We start from the raw sequence: 21,087 nt of genomic DNA on the forward strand, positions 1-21,087 counted from the left end.
ACGAGGCAGCTATGAACCAATGCATTAAGACAAAAAATAAAATAAAATAAAATTGTAAACTAAATTAGAAAACCCTGATACACTTGGCAATCAATTGGAAGACATGCCTCCCCCTCTCCTTATAAAGAAGCCACATTCATTTCCACAGAATATGCATAGTCTATGACCATGAACGAGATAGATGATACTCATTGATAAAATTAGCAGAAAATTACCACAAGAAAATGCATGCATGCGTCCTCCATGTGCCTTCTACCCCACTTGTACATAACTCTCAAAAGGATTTATATTTTGCTACAACTATATTCCACAAATAGATATTGTATTGACACCCTCATAAAATACAAAATTGGTATAATTGTCAAATTGAGAATCATATTGTGAATTGAAATCCTATTGTTTGAATCAAGAATAGTTAAGATTCAATATAAACTATAGAAAATGATGTTAAACAATCGTATAGATGAAAAAATGAAGAAAAGAATAAAGATTTTGACACATGTTATAAAATAGATCTTATATAAAAACATGTTTACACCATTTAATCGGAAAGACATTGCCTTCATAACAAGAGATGCAGGTTCAAATCCTACAAAACCATAAAATTATTCAAAAACCATAATATAACCTATCTTTACATTCAAAAAATGGAACTGGAAACCCTAAATAGTGTAAAATAATTAAAAAAAAAAAGAATTAAGTGAAATCCTTTTTTTAAGGTTTAAAAAGTGTGTATGTTCATTATTCAAAAAAAGTAATTAAAAAAAAACAATTGTTGAACCAGTGGGTATAATTAACCTGAGTCCTGACACATGAAATATTGAACTATATGTAATTTACTAAAAACTACGTATCTGTCAATGTCAATCAAGTAATAAAATAAAAGTTATTTTAACCTTAAACATCCTTAGAATATGTATTATGATATTTTTATTTTGGGGCAAAAAGGGAGGAAAAAATGATAAGAACATGTTGGGTCTGATTGGATCCTATCAAAAACCCTATGATCATTAAAGGTATTATTAGTATTTGTAATAAACACTCTCAGAAGTATTATATCATTTTCACTATTCAAAAAAAGAAGAAGAAGAGGTAAACGAAGGTCACAATTTATCGAGCACTATAGTTTGGAGAATTGCATAAATCGTAAAAAATAAATTGAATCGTGATTTGCTCTATTCACCATATTAGATTCTATCCCAAAATAAGTTCACCCATAGATTCATATCGATCTATGCATGAATCGTGAAGCGAATCGCAAATCATAAATGTACAAATCATAAGTTTATGATAACAAAGGTATTTGGAATATATCACCTCTGATATCAATGAAAAATAAAGAGAATCCTCGAAAACTGTAAAATGAAAGATAAAGAAGAAATCACCCCTCCAAACCTAAACATACATAATACATATGGAAAACAGCAAGTTTAACAAAAATGACAGAAGGAAAAAAAATAAAGCCTATAGTATTCAAAGAGTGCATGCTTATTGACTTTCATGGTCTGCTGGAATTACATCGCCAAGACTAAAGAGAATTTTTTATATAATTGAGGTGCAAACTAACATTCATGTCATCCTTGTGGAACACAGAGCATTCGGAATTAGTCACTAAGTCATAACCAATACATCCAACATAAGTAGCAATTGAATTAGTAAGGTGAAGCCTAAAAAAATAATGATAAAAATTAGTTAAAGCTGAAGAATTGCAAAATTAAGGGAGTAAACATATTAAGGAACAAGTAAACATAATAACCTTCAGAATCAGACACAACAGGAACCGCAGATGCTCTCATTCTTCTGCACATTTCCTCAATCTGCAGAAATAAGAAAAAGATGACATAAAGCAAATCTGATTTCAAAAAAGGACATAAGAAATTTATGGTTCATCCAGAACAGGTCTCTGATAAGCAGCTTTGAGATTGAAATTCTACCCAGCTCTCACTTTGGGGTCGCATACCTACACTGCAATACTTTGGAATTTCAGTTTGCCTAAGCACTCTTGCTTTATGTCTTTATCTACAAAAATATGTGGATGTGTGCATATATGTGAATATAAACAGACTTATTAAGTCAATTCACATTCAGTTAGATCAATTGCACGGCTATCCATGGCAAGATAGTCTAAAATTGCATTAAAAACAAGTTGGTCAGCGAGTTATTTTGGTCAAATTCAGTATTATAATGACTGTAAATGAGATTAATTAAACATGAAATTTAAAAATTCCGGGCCTGCTGTTTATCACTCGATTAAAATAGAAATTATTCCACATACACTGGCATAATCTTCCACATCCAAGCAAGAAAAAGTTGACACATAATCTACATCGATGCACAGGGATTAATAATGTGATGAGCAGGGCATTATCACCAGTCTTGAACTGATGTTTCACAACACCAATCCTCCACAGTAAGGATTTCCAACATCCATCCACCCACCCAAAAAATTGAGAATTCCCAGTGCCAAACTAGCGGGGAAATATTTGTTTCCTTGACATAACCTCAGAGATAAGGTTTCTTACCGCAAATATGTCATAGATAACAGAGAAAGAGAAGGAGATTAAAATATACTACAAGTAGGAACAAAGTAAGCTTAGGCTTCAAACTGCTTATAATCTCACATTATGACAGCTTGAAAAGGGAAAGAGGTAGACTACCTAGGAAAAGACACACGGGATGGAATACCTATTTAGACTTCTGAATGGTAATACCTATTATTATCCCAAAGTCAGTCAACCAAAATCACATTACCATATTCCTACCTTTGTACAAAATGCTTAGCTCTCTAGACATGCATACAGTCATAGTGCAACCATGACTTAAAAATTGTGGGTTTCAACTCTTTATCTATCCCAAATCTCTTTCCAATAACTTCTAATAACCAATAACTTCTAATAACATATAAGAGAGGGGGGGGGGGGGGGGGGGGTTGGTTGTGTGGAACACTTGTTCCCAATGTCAGATGCATATATGTTTACAAACCAAGCAGGAGTGCCACTGTTCCCTTTACTTCTTATCAAGCTCTCATTTGACTCGACAATGCACTGGAAAGGATTCATGCAGTCCAGTATGATAAATCAACTAAAAAGTAAGTTACCCGTAACCAAACTTCTTCATTAGGTGCATTCTTGTCAGCAAGCATAATGGAATTAGGCTTTCTCTTCCATTGTTCATCAACCTTGTCCCAATATTTACCTGTTGATATCACAGCAAACACCAAAGTGAAATAACACATATTAGCCACACAAAATCCTAAAAAAGGAGAAAACGGTCAAGCTGAAAATAATTGTGCAGAAGATGAGTCGATTTTGTAGCCTAGTGATAGAAAATATGCAGACAAATACACACTTTTTGCCTCCAAGACAACTTTAGGTCTCAATATGAAATCCAGAATTGAAATCATTCACACTATGACTGGGTTACCACCATATACAGTCATATTCAGCAGACATCGGGTCGTAGAGAATCCAATAGTAATCTCTGTGACCATTCTCTAATTGTTTTCTTCCCCATTTTTTCCCCCAGAAAGGCCATTAGCTGAAGTTATTTCAGGTGAGTTCCCAAAAAAATTTATTCTGTTATTTTGTTTTCAATGCCATGAACTTTGTCTTTCAGTTTTAAATTTAATTAAGCAAGGTATCAGAACTCTTGAGTTGAATTGATCATGTTTGATAAGTGTAGGTACATGATGGAGTCCAGCTTTGCTACTTTGTGTTGTCACATCAAGATGCTGGCAATTCCAATAAATATGGTGCCACATGCCAGCCTCATGAGGTGACACAGGGACCAGCGACAAATCTCTTTACGTTTCCCTCTGGGGTCAAGCTATCAACGTAGGCAAACACGGCACCCTCGTCTTAGGCCCAACACTAAGGCATGTCACACCTTGTAGGAAGCATCATACCTACCTCCTGCAGCTTTGTGATACAATCCCAAAGGCTTAACAAACCTACATACTATAGTACACCATGGGCACAGTGAGTAGCTGGGAAACCTTCGGATTGTCAAACAAACCAATGAGGTTGAGCCACTTGTCCCTCAGTCTGGAGCCTTGTGCCTGGCTGAGCTAGTCCACATGGTTCGACTCTCTTATAAAAAGGACCTCCTCCATGAATGCAAATACGAAAGAAGCAAGCAATCAACCATCTCCTATAGCAAGCTCAGAAGCTCTCTGTCCACTACCACTCCCTATCCATCTAAGACAGCATCCAGTGGTCTCTTGTCATCTCAGTGCCTACCATCCTTCCACAATAAGTAAGGGACTTTTATGATAGCGCACATTATAATTATTTCTTAACAACTGCTGAATGCAAGTGTTTAAGAAAATTTTAGGTATCAAATTTGATTAAATATTTAAGGAGTATCAAGTCTTATCAGCAATTATTTTTATTTTTATTTTTTTTGTGTGCATCCCTACATAACATGGGCAGGGCTACCATGAATGAGTTGATGTTTGACAAAATTTCATTAATTTCTCTCCTACGGACAAAATCCAAATTAGTAATTGTCAAATTTTCAACCTAAAAAATTTCTTAGGTGGAATTCCTTTCATCCCATCTCTCAAATGGTTTTCAATGTTTCGCCCACAATCTCAGCTAGTTTATTACCAGGGGGAAAAAATTCAGGTATAGAGTTCTTCACATGAACTTGACCAAGCCTGGACTAACTGCAGATATAATCAACTCTTCATTTTGGTCTATTAAACCAACTAGAAGGTGTAAATAATTGTAGAGATTTAATGTATAAAGAGAAATGATTGTATTATTAATTGATATATATTGATTTCTATTACAATGATTCATGATTCCTATATATAGAAGAGGGTGAGTGTGTAGTAGGTAAGGAGTAGGTGAAGTGGAGGTGGTAGTGGTGTAGTGGGTTAGGTTTAGTGGAGTAGGTGAGGTAGTAGTGGTGTAGTGGGTTAGGTTTAGTGGAGTAGGTTTAAGTGGGTGAAGTAGGGGGAGAGTAGGTGGATTTTAACAGCCCCCCGCAAACTCAAGGGGGATAGGAACTAACCAACTTGAGTTTGGAGAGAGTAACAAAACAAGAAAATACATAAAAATAAAAGAGGATAAGAGACACTGTATGGTCGTGTCAGACCATTGGTGAGGACACTGGATGGTGGTGTCTTAACGGTGTAGAGGACACTGGATGGCGGTGTCAGACCGATGTAGAAGACAGTTTATGGGGTCATGTCGGACCGTTGTAGCAGACACTGTGTGGTCGTGTCAGACCGATGTAGAAGACAGTTTATGGGGTCATGTCGGACCGATGTAGAAACTAACCGGAATCAATGTCGGGACAGTTTACAGAGTCTTGTCGGACCCTTTGAAGGAGCGAACCGGAATCAATGTCGGGACAGTTTACAGAGTTTTGTCGGACCCATAAAGGAGCTAACCAGAATTAATGTCGGGACAGTTTACAGAGTCTTGTCGGACCCATAAAGGAGCTAACCGGAATCAATGTCGGGACAGTTTACAGAGTCTTGTCGGACCCATAAAGGAGCTAACCAGAATTAATGTCGGGACAGTTTACAGAGTCTTGTCGGACCCATAAAGGAGCTAACCGGAATCAATGTCGGGACAGTTTACAGAGTCTTGTCGGACCCATGAAGGAGCTAACCGGAATCAATGTCGGGACAGTTTACTGAGTCTTGTCGGACCCTTAAAAAGTCGCACCCTCAAAAGGTGTGCCCAATCTTTCAAAAAGGCGTGCCATCAAAAAGCGTGCCCAATCCATAAAAAGGCGTGCCATCAAAAGGCGCGCCCACTTCATCAAAAGACGTGCCCGACAGAAAGCGTCGAGCCATCAAAAGGGGCGCCTGACACGCGGCGATGCACGTGATTGACAGAGCGCGTGTCGGCCTCGTCGTCTCTGTCTTTATAAACCAAAGCGAAGTCTGAGGCTTGGAAGCATAACAAACCAATTGAAACCTCTTCGTTCTCTGTAACATTCTGTAACCAACCCTTCTCTGAAACACTCAGCAACCCAAAAACATGGCTTCTTCTTCCCGTTCAGCTACCCAGAACATAGCCTCTTCTTCCCGTGGTCTGCTCACTCTCTTTCCCGACCTCAACGAGTCAACAAGAGAGATAACTGGGGCGGTGGCCTGTGAACCTCAACCAAACACCTCTGGTTTTGCTCCGTTGAACTTTCCGATGCGGTCGGTGGAGCAAAAAATGGCAGTGCAAACGGATATTGAAGCTAATCAGTATACATTGAAGTCATGTGTGGAAACCATGACTGCGGTTACAAACTTGTCGAACCGGCTGCAGAGTAGGGCAAATGAGGTGCAGCAGTTAAACTCCCAGCTGGCTCTGCTCCAACGCATGTATAAGGATGCGCGAGCAGAGATAAGTGTGCTAAAGGCGGAAAATAAGGAGCTGAAGCGGAAGGCCACCGTGATGTTCCGTTTTGGAGGTCCGCCATATGCTGCAGTGGAGGAGCAGGGAGTATTGATCATGCCCAGTGGAGTGGGAAATACGGAGGCAACACCGGCAAGGGCCGCCCAGGACGGAGGCAAGAAGAAAAGACCGGCGGCAGAGTAGAGAAGAAAAATCCCACTGTGGGTGGGTGTTTGTTTGTTTGTTTGTTTTTTTTTTTTTTTTTTTTTTTTTTTTTTTTGGTGTGTGTGTGTGTAAAATTGTGATCGGGGTTGATCCCTGAGATGAATAAAATATGGGTGTATTGTGCAAATCCGAATGGCTGGAAGCTACAATACTCAGCAGAAAAAATGAGAGGGAATGAATATATATATATATATATATATATATATATATATATATATATATTTAAAAGAAAAGATAAAAAGTTGAGGTTCAAGGAAAAGTTGGGCGGTGGAAAGAAGAAAAAGAAATATATATATATATATATATAAGAAAAAGAATCAATTTGTGTTTCGTTTTCTTTTCAAAAGATGGAGTAAAATAATAAAATAAAAAAAAGAAAAAGAAAGTTGAGTGGGGAACAGGAGTATATGCTATCACTGCTGAGTAGAAAGCTCGAATGGTGTAAAGTGTAGTTTCTATTCCTCTGATCAGAGAAGTTACTGGATCACCAATGAAATGGAAAATAAGGGCCAGTGCAAGTTTTAAGAGGTATCCCACGAACTGGGTAATACTTGATAAAACCTTTTTCCAGTTGGACAACTCCCACAAGACTGTTCTCCAAGCATACAAAAGGAAAGCAAGAGCTATGAACCAAGGCCACCTAACAAGTGGGCATGGGGCTTCCTTGGTCAAGGGCCTGAACCGGTCAGGCATGGTACTGTGCCCAGAGTGTACCCAGTAAAGGGTAGTAGAGAGGGATGATTGTGAAGAGGACGCTTTCGAAGCTGCCGTTGCCGACTTGGATGACGCCGATGAAGGTGGTGATGATATTATAGCGAAAGTGACTCTCGACATGAATGAAGTGCCTACAAGGGTTCCACCAGATAGCCCTTTGGCACCTCAATGGTATAGACTAGAGCATCGGAAAGGTGAGACCAAGGTGAAAGGAGAGGAGGTATGTGTTGAGGTCCGGCGGGCGGCCAAGGCGAGACTGCCGCCCGCCGGTGAAGCAGAATGACTAGGTTGTTAACCTGGCTCTGATACCATGTAGAGATTTAATGTATAAAGAGAAATGATTGTATTATTAATTGATATATATATTGATTTCTATTACAATGATTCATGATTCCTATATATAGAAGAGGGTGAGTGTGTAGTAGGTAAGGAGTAGGTGAAGTGGAGGTGGTAGTGGTGTAGTGGGTTAGGTTTAGTGGAGTAGGTGAGGTGGTAGTGGTGTAGTGGGTTAGGTTTAGTGGAGTAGGTTTAAGTGGGTGAAGTAGGGGGAGAGTAGGTGGATTTTAACAATAATGATACCTAGAGCGCAATGAAAACCGGGGAGGAAAACAAGGAAAAGGGAGTTAGGAAGGGAGAGACATGGAAATTGGGAGAACGTACGAGAGATCACAAGAGAAAAGGGGGAGTTAAACTGCTAATTTAATCCCACAGTAACCTCTATCTGATTATTCTTTTGTTTAAATTTAGAGGAGGAAAGATAGTTTGGACACTTCATATGTTCCTCATATGGACACCAAGCTGGAGACTGAAAGGGATTTTAGTATAATAGTATAGATAACTAGATTCAAACGAGGTAGGATAACTGCTGGAAATTTGTGTTAATATATATAATATGATAGTGGTGTTGGTGGTAGATAGTGGCATGTATAGAATATGATAGTGGTGTTGGTGGTAGATAGTGGCATGTATAGAATATGATAGTGGTAGATAGTGGTAATATATAATATGTAAGTGGCATATAATGAGTTATAATGATGTTTGTAATATCTCCTATATAAGGAGTGTCATTTGGTCTTGTAAGATAAGAAGTTTTGAATATAACAAAAATATTGTAGAAATTTAATGTATAAAGAGAAATAGAGAATTGTATAGATATTGATTGTATTATTGATTGATGTATTTATTCATTACAATGATTCATGATTCCTATATATAGAAGAGGGTGAGTGTGTAGTAGGTAAGGAGTAGGTGAAGTGGAGGTGGTAGTGGTGTAGTGGGTTAGGTTTAGTGGAGTAGGTGAGGTGGTAGTGGTGTAGTGGGTTAGGTTTAGTGGAGTAGGTTTAAGTGGGTGAAGTAGGTGATAGGTTTTAACAGCCCCCGCAAACTCAAGGGGGATAGGAACTAACCAACTTGAGTTTGGAGAGAGTTACAAAACAAGAAAATACATAAAAATAAAAGAGGATAGGTGACACTGTATGGTCGTGTCAGACCATTGGTGAAGACACTGGATGGTGGTGTCATAACGTTGTAGAGGACACGGTATGGGGGTGTCATAACGTTGTAGAGGACACTGTATGGGGGTGTCATAACGTTGTAGAGGACACTGTATGGTGGTGTCAGACCGATGTAGAAGACAGTTTATGGGGTCATGTCGGACCGTTGTAGCTGACAATGTTGTGACAGTTTACAGAGTCTTGCTGGACCCTTGTAGAAACTAACCGGAATCAATGTCGGGACAGTTTACAGAGTCTTGTCGGACCCATAAAGGAACTAACCGAAATTAATGTCGGGACAGTTTACAGAGTCTTGTCGGACCCATGAAGGAGCTAACCGGAATCAATGTCGGGACAGTTTACAGAGTCTTGTCGGACCCTTAAAAAGTCGCACCCTCAAAAGGTGTGCCCAATCTTTCAAAAGGCGTGCCATCAAAAGGCGTGCCCAATCCATAAAAAGGCGTGCCATCAAAAGACGTGCCATCAAAAGGCGCGCCCAAGTGGTCGGCGAGCACCGAGAGGCGCATGATGCTCGTGTCTGCCTCTTCATCATGGTCTTTATAAACCGAAGCGGAGGCTGAGGCTTGGAAGCATAACAAACCAGTTGAAACCTCTTCGTTCTCTGAGAGCTTGTCGCTAAGAGCTGCAAATCTTGAAACACTCTGTAAACACTCTGTAACCAACCCGTCTCTGAAACACTCAGCAACCCATAACATGGCCTCTTCTTCCCGTCCAGCTACCCAGAACATGGCCTCTTCTTCCCGTGGTCTGCTTACTCTCTTTCCCGACCTCAACGAGTCCACAAGAGAGATAACCGGTGCGGTTGCCCTTGAACCTCAACCAAACGCCCCTGAGTTTGCTCCGTTGACCTTTCCTATGTGGTCTGTGGAGCAAAGAATGGCAGCGCAATCAGATATTGAGGCCAATCAGTATACTTTGAAGTCATGTGTGGAGACCATGACGGCGGTCACAAACCTGTCGCACCGGCTGCAGAGTAGGACAAATGAGGTGCAGCAGTTAAACGCCCAGCTGGCTCTGCTCCAACGCATGTATAAGGATGCGCGAGCAGAGATAAGTGTGCTAAAGGCGGAAAATAAGGAGCTGAAGCGGAAGGCCACCGTTATGTTCCGATTTGGAGGTCCGCCTTATGTTGCAGTGGAGGAGCAGGGAGTAGTGATCGTGCCCAGTAGAGTGGGAAACACGGAGGCAACAACGGCAAGGGCCACCCAGGACGGAGGCAAGAAGAAAAGACCGGCGGCAGAGTAGAGAAGAAAAATCCCGCCTGTGGATGTGGTTTTTTTTTTTTTTTTTTTTTTTTTTTGGTGTTGGTGTAAAATGTTGATCGGGGTTGATCCCCAGCATGAACAAAGACAAGTTTGTGGATTTTTTTTTTTTTTTTTTTTTTTTGTGTGGAAGAATGGATGTTTCAAAATAAAGTTTCAAAATAAAGTGGGTATTTGAAAGAGATTAAAAGTGGTTTGGAAAAAATAAATAAAAAAATAAATTTTGAAATCAAACGGAGGAGAGAGAAGGGACAAGCCGATGTGGTTTGTGTGTTTTTTTGTTTTTGTTTTTTTTTTGTTTTTTTGTTTTTTTTTTTTGGTTGTTGTTTTTAATAATAATAATAATAATAATAATAATAATAGATGAATGGAAAGCATGTGCGCTGGAGTGTGTGGTGGTTAAAGGAATAAAAAATAAAAAGGAAATGAGAGATTCAAATGTGTTGGGGGCGGGTCCTACCACTAATGGAAAAAGAAGATGATGGGTGTGCAAACCATTTTGTGTGTCGTGTTCTTGTCAAAAGATGGAGTAAAAGAAATATAAAAAAAAAAGAAAAGAAAGTTGAGTGTATAATAAAATAAAAGTGGGTAGTGGAGGACAAAATAAAAGAAAAAGTGAAGGAAAGTGATGATTTCGGTCCCTTGGCATCTGTGCCACCATGGAGGGCAATTGAAGCAGAGGACAGAGGGTACTGAGGAATAGGACATAGAATCCCATCCTCCTCCGATTTTATCAGTAACGGCATCATCATATGGACCGCTGGACTGGCACCATCTGTCAAGAAAATATCATTAGGATCAGCTGGAAAACCATCTCGTTCTTCAAGGTTCTTGCAATGTTCATTTAGATTGGACTCAAGTGCTGAACGGAGGTTTCTGCGAGATCGAAGTCGATGTCAGACTGTCGACGACGACATGGATGGTTAGATCGAAGAAGGAAGAAGCTAGATCTACGAACACATCCAGATTCCCAAAACCTCACACTTTACTATGGCTGCCAGAGAATTTTGGCTAGTCAAACAGCTATTCCTGGTCAGCTCGATTGCAGCACAGATGGCAGGAACGACACAGTAAGTTTTTGCGACAACCAGTGTCACATCTTCCACGATCATCAACATTTCAACATGCTAGAGGAATGTCATTGTTCCAGTTAATCAAACAGAAGCTGTGGCTTTTGCAAGCAATGCAATAAATGTAAGACAAGTTATTGGCAGTGGTGTTGGGTTGAAGTGGGATGCAGGAAAGTGAAGGTATGTGTAGAAAACTCTAGTGGACTAGGTTGAGGTCCGGCGGGCGGCCAAGGCGAAGTTGCCGCCCGCCGGTGAAGCAAAAATACTAGGTTTTAAACCTGCTCTGATACCATGTAGAAATTTAATGTATAAAGAGAAATAGAGAATTGTATAGATATTGATTGTATTATTGATTGATGTATTTATTCATTACAATGATTCATGATTCCTATATATAGAAGAGGGTGAGTGTGTAGTAGGTAAGGAGTAGGTGAAGTGGAGGTGGTAGTGGTGTAGTGGATTAGGTTTAGTGGAGTAGGTGAGGTGGTAGTGGTGTAGTGGGTTAGGTTTAGTGGAGTAGGTTTAAGTGGGTGAAGTAGGTGATAGGTTTTAACAAATATATTCCTTCTTGCTCATATTTTCGGAGTTCTTCTTCCTCATATTTTCTAAGTTGGTATCAGAGCAACAAAAAACACAGCAGCCCTAAAACCGTCATAGCCATGTCGGAAGTCACGTCCGAAACCACTTCAACCCCTGCCGTTGCCATTCCGGTGAAAACGTCCAACTCTCACTCTGTCCAAATCACCACCATCCGCCTAAATGGTGATAATTTTCTCCGCTGGTCACAATCTGTCCGGATGTATATCCGTGGGCAAGGAAAGATCGGTTACATCACTGGTGACAAGAAGGCTCCTGCTGTTAATGATCCGCTGTTCGACAGTTGGGACGCTGAAAACTCCATGGTTATGACATGGTTGGTCAATTCCATGGAGGAGGATATAAGCTCTAATTACATGTGCTATACTACTGCACAAGAATTGTGGGATAATGTTAGTCAGATGTATTCTGACCTAGGAAATCAATCTCAAGTTTTCGAATTAACTTTGAAGTTGGGAGAGATTCGTCAAGGAGATGATTCCGTCACCAAATATTTCAATTCGTTGAAAAGGTTGTGGCAGGATCTTGACATCTTCAACACATACGAATGGAAATCGGTTGACGATTCCAACCACCACAAAAAAACTGTGGCAGACAGCCGTATTTACAAGTTTCTTGCCGGCCTCAACATCGAGTTCGATGAAGTGCGAGGAAGAATTATTGGCAGACCTCCTCTCCCATCCATTGGCGAAGTATTTGCCGAAGTCAGAAGGGAAGAGAGCCGAAGGAGCGTCATGCTTAAGAAAAAAGGTACTGGTGAATCAATTGAAATTTCTGCTTTAATTAGCGATGTTGCGGCCAACAAGGCTGCAAATTACCAGCGCAGGTTTGATGATAAGCCACGGGTCTGGTGTGATTTTTGCAACAAGCCTCGCCATACACACGAAACGTGTTGGAAGATCCATGGCAAACCTGTCAACTGGAAAAGCAGCAAACAAGGAGAGAAGAATCATGGCTTTCCTACCGCTAATGAAGCCGATTCAGGTCCCTTCAACAAAGAGCAGATTGATCAACTCTTAAAGCTGATAAAATCCAACTCCTCAGCCGGTACTCCTAGTGTTTTGTTGGCACAAACAGGTAGAAATCCTAAAGCCTTCTCTTGCCTAAACTTCTCTCCGTGGATCATAGATTCCGGTGCCTCCGATCACATGAATAGTTTTTCCCATTTATTTAGTACCTATTTCCCTTGTTCTGGTCATGACAAAATCAGAATAGCCGATGGTAGTTTTTCACCTATTGCAGGAAAAGGATTTATTAAACTAACTGAGAAAATTAATCTCAATGTTGTTCTTCACGTCCCCAACTTAGTCTGTAACCTTTTGTCTGTCAGTAAACTATCTAAGGATTCTAATTGTCGTATTACATTTTTTGAATCCCATTGTGAATTTCAGGACCAGAACTCGGGGATGAGTATTAGGCGTGCTAGGATGCTTGAAGGTCTTTACTACTTTGATGAAGTACCTGTTAGTAATAAAAAAGCTCAGAGCTTTAATAGTACTAGTTCAATCTCTGTTCGAGAAAAAATAATGCTATGGCACTATAGGCTAGGACATCCTAGTTTTATTTATCTGAAACATTTATTTCCAGAATTATTTAAAAGGATTGATTGTTCTTCTTTTCATTGTAAAGTTGCATTTTTGCAAAATTTCATCGCTCTACTTATTTGCCAAAACCTTACCAGGCTTCCAAACCTTTTTATTTGATTCATAGTGATGTTTAGGGCCCTTCTAAAATCACTACTCTTTCAGGTAAAAGATGGTTTGTTACATTTATTGATGACCATACCCGCTTATGTTGGATTTATTTGATGAATAAAAAATCTGACGTGAAAAATTTATTCACAAATTTTTACAATATGATTGAAAACCAATTTCAAACCAAAATTGGTATTTTACATTCTGATAATGGAACAGAATATTTCAATGAGCAGTTGGGTGAGTTTTTGGAAAAAAAGGGAATTTTTCATCAATCTACATGTCGGGATACCCCTCAACAAAATGGCATTGCAGAACAAAAAAATAAACATCTACTTGAAGTAGCATGTGCTATAATGTTTTACATGCATGTTCCTAAATATTTATGGGGTGAAGCAATTTTAACAGCCTCTTATTTGATAAACAGGATGCCTACAAAGGTGTTAACATACAAAATACCTTTTGATTGTCTCAAAACTTTTTTTCCTGACACGAGGTTGTTTTCTGATTTACCCGCCAAAGTTTTTGGATGTACTGCCTATGTTCATGTTCCCAGTCAATTTCGTTCAAAACTTGACCCCCGTGCTATAAAATGTGTTTTTTTGGATTATTCCTCAAATAAAAAGGGGTATAAGTGTTTCGATCCTCAAACCAAGTTCTATTGTGCCTAGTCAAGAAGATTCTTGTTTAGGGGGAGAAGTACTACAAAATGATCTAAATTCTGAGCTTCAGGTTTATACTAGGAAGCAATTTCATCTGAGGAATAATGACCCGAATGTCCACCCGAGTTTTGGCATCGAAATTTTAGGTAATCCTATTCCTTCTATTTCCGACCTTGATGTTCCTATAGCAATTAGGAAAGGTGTCCGAAATTGCATTAAACATCCTATTGCAAATTACCTCTCCTATCAAAGACTGTCAAAAAACCATAGAGCTTTCACATCTAGGATTTCACACTTGTTTGTTCCAAGGAATATACAGAAAGCATTGGATGATCCGAATTGGAAATTAGCAGTCATGGAGGAGATGAATGCTTTAAGGAGAAGTGGTACTTGGGAGATAGTTGATCTACCCAAAGACAAGAAAACAGTTGGGTGTAAATGGGTGTTTACGATAAAATGTAACGCAGATGGAAGCGTTGAGAGATACAAGGCGAGACTGGTGGCTAAAGGCTTCACTCAAACTTATGGGATCGACTATCAGGAGACGTTTGCTCCTGTTGCTAAAATAAATTCCATCAGAGTACTGTTATCTCTTGCAGTAAATTCAGATTGGCCTCTACATCAACTTGACATTAAAAATGCATTTCTCAATGGTGATCTTGAAGAGGAGGTGTTCATGAGCCTACCGCCGGGATTTGAGCAGAGACTTGGAAGTGACAGAGTATGCAGATTGAACAAGTCATTATACGGACTCAAACAATCACCAAGAGCGTGGTTTGAACGCTTTGGGAAGGCAGTTATCAGTTGTGGCTTCTCGCAGAGTCAAGCAGATCACACAATATTTTATAAACATTCAAAAAACAGTAAAATTGCAATTTTGATTGTTTATGTTGATGACATCATTTTAACTGGTAATGATGAAGCAGAGTTAGCAGCCCTCAAAGAGAAACTCGCAAAAGAATTTCGCATTAAGGATCTGGGAGTCCTTAAGTATTTCCTCGGAATAGAATTTGCAAGATCCAAGGAAGGTATATTCGTTAATCAGAGAAAATATGTTCTTGATCTCCTTGGAGAAACAGGTATGCTTGGTTGTAAGATGGTGGAGACTCCGATCGAGCCTAACTTGAAGTTACAAGCTGCTAAGGCTGAACAAGTCAAAGAGAGGGAACAATATCAGCGACTTGTAGGGAAATTGATTTACTTGTCTCATACGCGGCCTGATATTGCCTTTGCAGTCAGCATGGTAAGTCAGTTCATGCACTCACCAGGGGCAGAGCACTTTGAGGCCGTTTATAAGATCTTAAGATATTTGAAATGAACTCCAAGGAGAGGCTTACTGTTCAAGAAACATGGACATCTTCAAGTTGAAGTATACACAGATGCGGACTGGGCAGGAAGTATTACAGACAGGAGATCAACATCCGGATACTGCTCCTTTGTAGGTGGGAACCTAGTTACATGGCGGAGTAAAAAACAGAATGTGGTAGCTAGAAGTAGTGCAGAAGCAGAGTTCAGAGCTGTTGCCCATGGAATCTGTGAAGTAATGTGGATTAAAAGAATTCTTGAAGAATTCAAGCTTTCTCACCCGACACCTATGAAGGTCTATTGTGACAACAAAGCAGCTATATCTATAGCTCATAATCCAGTTCTACATGATCGCACAAAACATATAGAAGTGGATAAACATTTCATCAAGGAGAAAATCAATGCTGGCATAATCTGTATGACCTACCTTCTAACAGGTGAACAATTAGCTGATGTGCTAACGAAGGGACTACACAAGAAGCAATTTGATAAGCTGACTAGCAAGCTGGCTATGGAAGATATCTTCAAACCAGCTTGAGGGGGAGTGCTGGAAATTTGTGTTAATATATATAATATGATAGTGGTGTTGGTGGTAGATAGTGGCATGTATAGAATATGATAGTGGTGTTGGTGGTAGATAGTGGCATGTATAGAATATGATAGTGGTAATATATAATATGTAAGTGGCATATAATGGGTTATAATGATGTTTGTAATATCTCCTATATAAGGAGTGTCATTTGGTCTTGTAAGATAAGAAGTTTTGAATATAACAAAAATATATTCCTTCTTCCTCATATTTTCGGAGTTTTTCTTCCTCATATTTTCTAAGTATAACGTAACAGGATTCCAATGTCAATCAATCAATGCAGCATCAAGCACATGATATTGAATGGGAGCAAATCAAATACTAGCAAAGGACAATAAAATAACATAATTACCAAATATTGAAGTCAAGCTGATCTCACAAATAACATCCACAAAAATAGAGGCAATGATCAACTTTGACCACTACTATGACAGCTTGCATAAAAAAATTTACATGCTCATTCGAAGACATCATAACACTACTTCCTCAACAATACTTACCTTTAATAAGATCACCCATCAAACTATGGACTGGACGATCATCTCCAAGTCCTCCTGGGGCATTTAAAATTTCTTTACAAAGTGCAGATTTAGCGCAACCTGGTATTCCTGAAAATGGAAATTCATGGTTGGATGTCAAGATGAATGTAAAAGCTAAGATTGAAGTTAACATATGCTGTCAACAAGAAAGAAAATAGGTTGAGTATCAACTATCAAACCAGAACGCTGATTCAGTATCCACAACAATTATGATCATAAAAATAAAGCAAGAAAAAAACAAAAAGATATTTCAGATTTTCAAAATAGGAAAACTAAACATATATGAGATGGCAGAGAAACAGGCAATTCAAAGAAGAAATCAGAGACACAATAGTGGCTTCGTTTGGGAAGCAAAAGCTGGGGCTTTTTGACTATTTTAGCCACAAAAAACAAAATAGGTTTTTTAGCCTAATAAGACAAAACATCACATCTAACCCATAATCATTGCATTCTTTCTCTCACAAAAAAACCAAAAGCCCTTCCCAAACAAGGCTTTTTAGCCCCAGGCTAAAATAGCCAAAAAAAATTAAAAATTAAAAAGCCAAAAAAAATTAAAAATTAAAAAGCCAAAAAGCTAACCCACTTTCCAAACGAAGGCAGTAAGAACTTTCACTGTACAATGCTGGCATACGCACCACCAAGAAGAAAATAATTGTCCTTAAAATGTAAATCCAAAAGACATCCAAGATGACCCACAGTTCCTTCTCTTTTCCTATCTTCCTAATTGGCCCCGAATTGGGGACATGCCTGACAGTGGACCGCTGGGCTTCAGCCCATGGTACACACAATGCCTAACAATCAAGGTCAACACACCAATACACAATCAACTGGACAAACTGGTAGATAATCTCAAACTCAGTTCATCATTATGTTAGGTGGGACAAACAATTCCTTAACACATTATTGGATTTGTGGGTTGTTTGTGTCCCAACTGATTATCAGTTTTCTTGGGCTGGTTGTGACCCATTTTTTCATCTGTGACCTTGTGATATTGATTTGAGCAGTTAATAATATTATTCTATGACATTCAGCATGTGCACTTGTTCGTTCAAAGTCTATTGAGATCCAGGGGGCACAACAGCAGCTCAATTCCTTAGCAAAGCCTAAGGGCAGGAGTCGATTTTCTTGAAGTCCATTTTGAAGCTCTAAGGGTTGTTCTCAACATGACATTATTTTGTTTCTAATTTGAAGTCCATTTTCTTGGCTGTCTACTTTCTGTAATCCTTTTCCCTCCCCCAGCACATTCATCTAATACCATTAACTGATGTATTTAGTTTAGGCTCTCACCCAATTTTACTTCGCAATTCTTGTAGGGCTGTTCAACAATCTGATTAAACTGACTAAACCGTCCGAACAGACCGAACCAAGAACATTTTGGATGGTTTGGCTGAAAGGAAACATCGAGTTTGGAGAAGAGGAACAGCCTAAAACCAATCCGACCGATTTTTATATTAAAATGTGCTAACTTTGCACATATCTCCATATTATGTACTGTAGCTGTCTATCTTGTCACTTTCTCTTTTTTTTTGTTGAGAAGTTCACGTTTTGTCTGCCACTATTCAAATCTCCTCACGTATCTCCATATTATTTACTGCAGTACACCTATCATGTCTATCACTTAAAAAAAAAATTCACCCTTATCACTCTGTCATCCACTGTTACTCAGATCCTTTTATCTTCGCAACGATATGATGATAAAACCAATGTTAGAAACCCTATTCATCTTCTCTCTTCCTCTTCAAGCATCTGTCAGTCTCATCTTCCCAACAATATGATAATGAAACCAATGTTACAAACCCTATTCATCTTCTCTCTTTCTTTTCAAGCATATCCCTTAATGATCTCTTCTATTCTCTCTCTTAAATCTCTCTTCGGCTAAGTGGCAATAGCATTTGACGTTGGCTGATCAAATATCTAGAGGAGTACTGGCGACGACAAGCGATGTTGCTACAGACCATCACCCAATTGGGAGTCTCTCTTTCTATTTTATTTTATTCCCTCTCACTCTTCTAGATCTGTGAATTTTTTTCATATCTTCACACATATTCTCTCTCTGAAATCCTTAGATCAATATCTGTGAAACCGACCGTATTCCAACTGTCAACCGAATGAAAAGACCAGACGGTTTCAAATAGACCTACGGTCAGCAACGGTTGGTTGGATCTCCAAACCGAATGATTCGGTTCAAGTGCCGGCTCCCTTTGTAAACTCAAATTGCCCGATCCATGAACAATCCTAAATTCTTGCATGTTCCTCTCTCAATCTTCCTAGTAGAATTAGATAAATCTATAATAAAAGAACAATTTTGGGAAAATACAGCTGGCCTAAGACAAGGAATAACGAAACGAGAGTTTTTTTTATGAGGCAATCTAAGGTGACGTTTGATAACCTAATTCAACACTTAAAACTAAATGCATTAAGTGAAAATTCATTAAGCGTGTTTGATAATCACAATTAGTATCACTTAAAATTTAAGTGGCTCTTAAAATATAAGTTAAAAATTAAGAAAATTTTACATGGTTATAACCTCCGCCGTCACTGTTGCTGTCGCTGTCGCCGTCGCCGTCACCACTCCTACCCCCGCCATCGTCACCACCACGGCCACACCACTCCTACCCCCCGCTGTCGATGATAACCTTGGCCTTGCCTCAAGACGAGCCTCAATAACGCCTTTTAAAACTCTATTAGTGCTTGCCTACATGGTTTTCAATCAAAAGACTATCCAATAGTTTGTTTTGATTCAGAGTTCCAAATTTGAAGAGCTCTACATGGAGCTGAGGTCGGTTAATGCCAGACTCTTTGACCATAAGATCAATGTCGGCACAGAATACATACTTAAACCAAGAGAAGTTCCACCATCTCATATCAGATTAAACAATTTATCATGCATGTTCAATTCAACCATCTCATATCAGATTAAACTATTTACTCTGCAACATCATGTGATGTTCAATCAGCAAGTTGATTAGACGCAGTAGAAAAACCCACCCAAATACCCAAGAAACCCATAAACTTCTGTAGGGTATTGAAGAAAATAACTGTTTTTAAAAAAAAAAAAACTTATACCTGGAAAGAATACTATCAGACCCTCATTTTTTGCAACGGTATCCTTGTCAGAGGCACTGGGGCTTGATGGTGCTACCTCCCTCTCTGTCTCAAGGTCTCCCTCTTCATCCCTGCCTCCCTCAACAATGGCCATGAAATCTTCAGCTCTCACTAAGCTCCCAGCAGACCCTATCAGAGCCTGATTCTCTGGACTACGTTTTGCATACTGTTCAAGAAAAGGCTCAGCTTCACTGAGGTACGTGGATGATGATAGCTGTTTGTTCCCACACTTCCTTCGTATGTATACCGCCCTAGAAACAAAGAATAAATTGTGTTTTACATGCTGCACAAGTTGTCTCAGAAGAGTGTACAACCAAGTATAAATGCAGCAAGGACGCAAAGAATCAAAACAGCATTACCATTCATCTAGCATCTTGCTGAGTTGCTTCTGCTTTCCTGGGGAAGTGTTCCATATTTTCATTTGCCTAAAATGTCAACACATAGTCATTCACAATATTATAAAAACATCTATCACCCTACAACTAAGAAATAAGCATATAATATAGAAGAGAATTTCCGCAGCCTGTAACACAATCATTTCAGATCCCCAACACCATCCAAATGTAATCATAATTGGTCCACAAAGGACCAGCATAATAAAATAATGTCATAACTTTACTTGTCCAGTAGGCCTTGTGATTTTAAATTAAAAATGCTTCTAGTTGCAATAATTTGATAGCGTGATGTGCAGACTACAAAAATCTATAATGGGATTACTTGGAAGATAAGCCACAATTCCAAGTTCCATGAGCAGGAGCAACTGACTAACTACAAGAGAAAAGACAATCTATGGACCTCAGAGATGCAGAGCCCCTCAAAATTAAGTACAGTTGATGTAAAACTGCTATCTCACAAAAAGCAGTTATCCTGTTCTTAAAGCAACACACTATAAATCAATATTACTTTTGAAATTGGTTGGGTTTTTTCAATGACTCGTATTTCATGAAAAAAAAAAATCAATCAACTAGTGAAACTATAAAGTAAAAAAGCCACCATAGCAAGAGTATATTGCACAAATACACTGAAGTGCCCAAAGGGTGCAAATTTGAAAGAACAAACTACAAAGTATCTAATCCACAGATATTTATAGTAAAAATTACTAAGTTGAATAATGCAACCCCAAGAACATCCTAAGTTTTTTTTTTTTTTTTTTTTGATAAACCTCAAAAAATTCCCAAGATGACAAACATTATGCAGATTACCCTCAAACTATTCCAAAAAAAAACAAGCCAACCAAAAGCTCACATGAAAATCATATATGTAACAGCATTTAAATAGTGTTGGTGATTTCGGTGTGACAAAACTTTATCCGTCTGCTGTGTCGAACTTGGGATGTATTGTAATGGGTTAATAACCTAGGATAAGTGTCTGAGAGTGTTAGGCATTAAAGAGCAGTACCTTTCATGCATACATCGACATGAGCATGTTGCATTAGTTTTAGGACACTTCGTTTTTTTAAATTGCTCA

The 21,087-nt window shown here is 38.9% G+C and overlaps 1 protein-coding gene and 1 long non-coding RNA gene across 3 annotated transcripts in view; one reads left to right on the forward strand and one right to left on the reverse strand.

Moving 5' to 3' along the window:
- Nucleotides 1-21,087, reverse strand: part of RNL (RNAligase) — a 63,715-nt gene that overhangs the window by 12,882 nt on the left and 29,746 nt on the right. For both annotated transcript variants that reach the window (XM_082919630.1, XM_082919631.1), the window contains exons 16-20: nt 19,980-20,045; nt 19,582-19,871; nt 16,477-16,584; nt 3,098-3,195; nt 1,757-1,817 (exon numbers count right to left, since the gene is read on the reverse strand). In XM_082919630.1, the coding sequence (XP_082775756.1) occupies nt 1,757-1,817; nt 3,098-3,195; nt 16,477-16,584; nt 19,582-19,871; nt 19,980-20,045 (623 nt within the window). The remainder of the gene's footprint in view (nt 1-1,756; nt 1,818-3,097; nt 3,196-16,476; nt 16,585-19,581; nt 19,872-19,979; nt 20,046-21,087) is intronic.
- LOC145822505 (uncharacterized) lies at nt 8,470-8,656 on the forward strand. Its single transcript, XR_014363829.1, has 2 exons — nt 8,470-8,542; nt 8,585-8,656. It is a non-coding gene; the product is annotated as an uncharacterized LOC145822505 (long non-coding RNA).

This window comes from Camellia sinensis, chromosome 3 (genome assembly GCF_055761805.1).
Source record: "Camellia sinensis isolate YWXY chromosome 3, ASM5576180v1, whole genome shotgun sequence".
Lineage (NCBI taxonomy): Eukaryota > Viridiplantae > Streptophyta > Magnoliopsida > Ericales > Theaceae > Camellia > Camellia sinensis.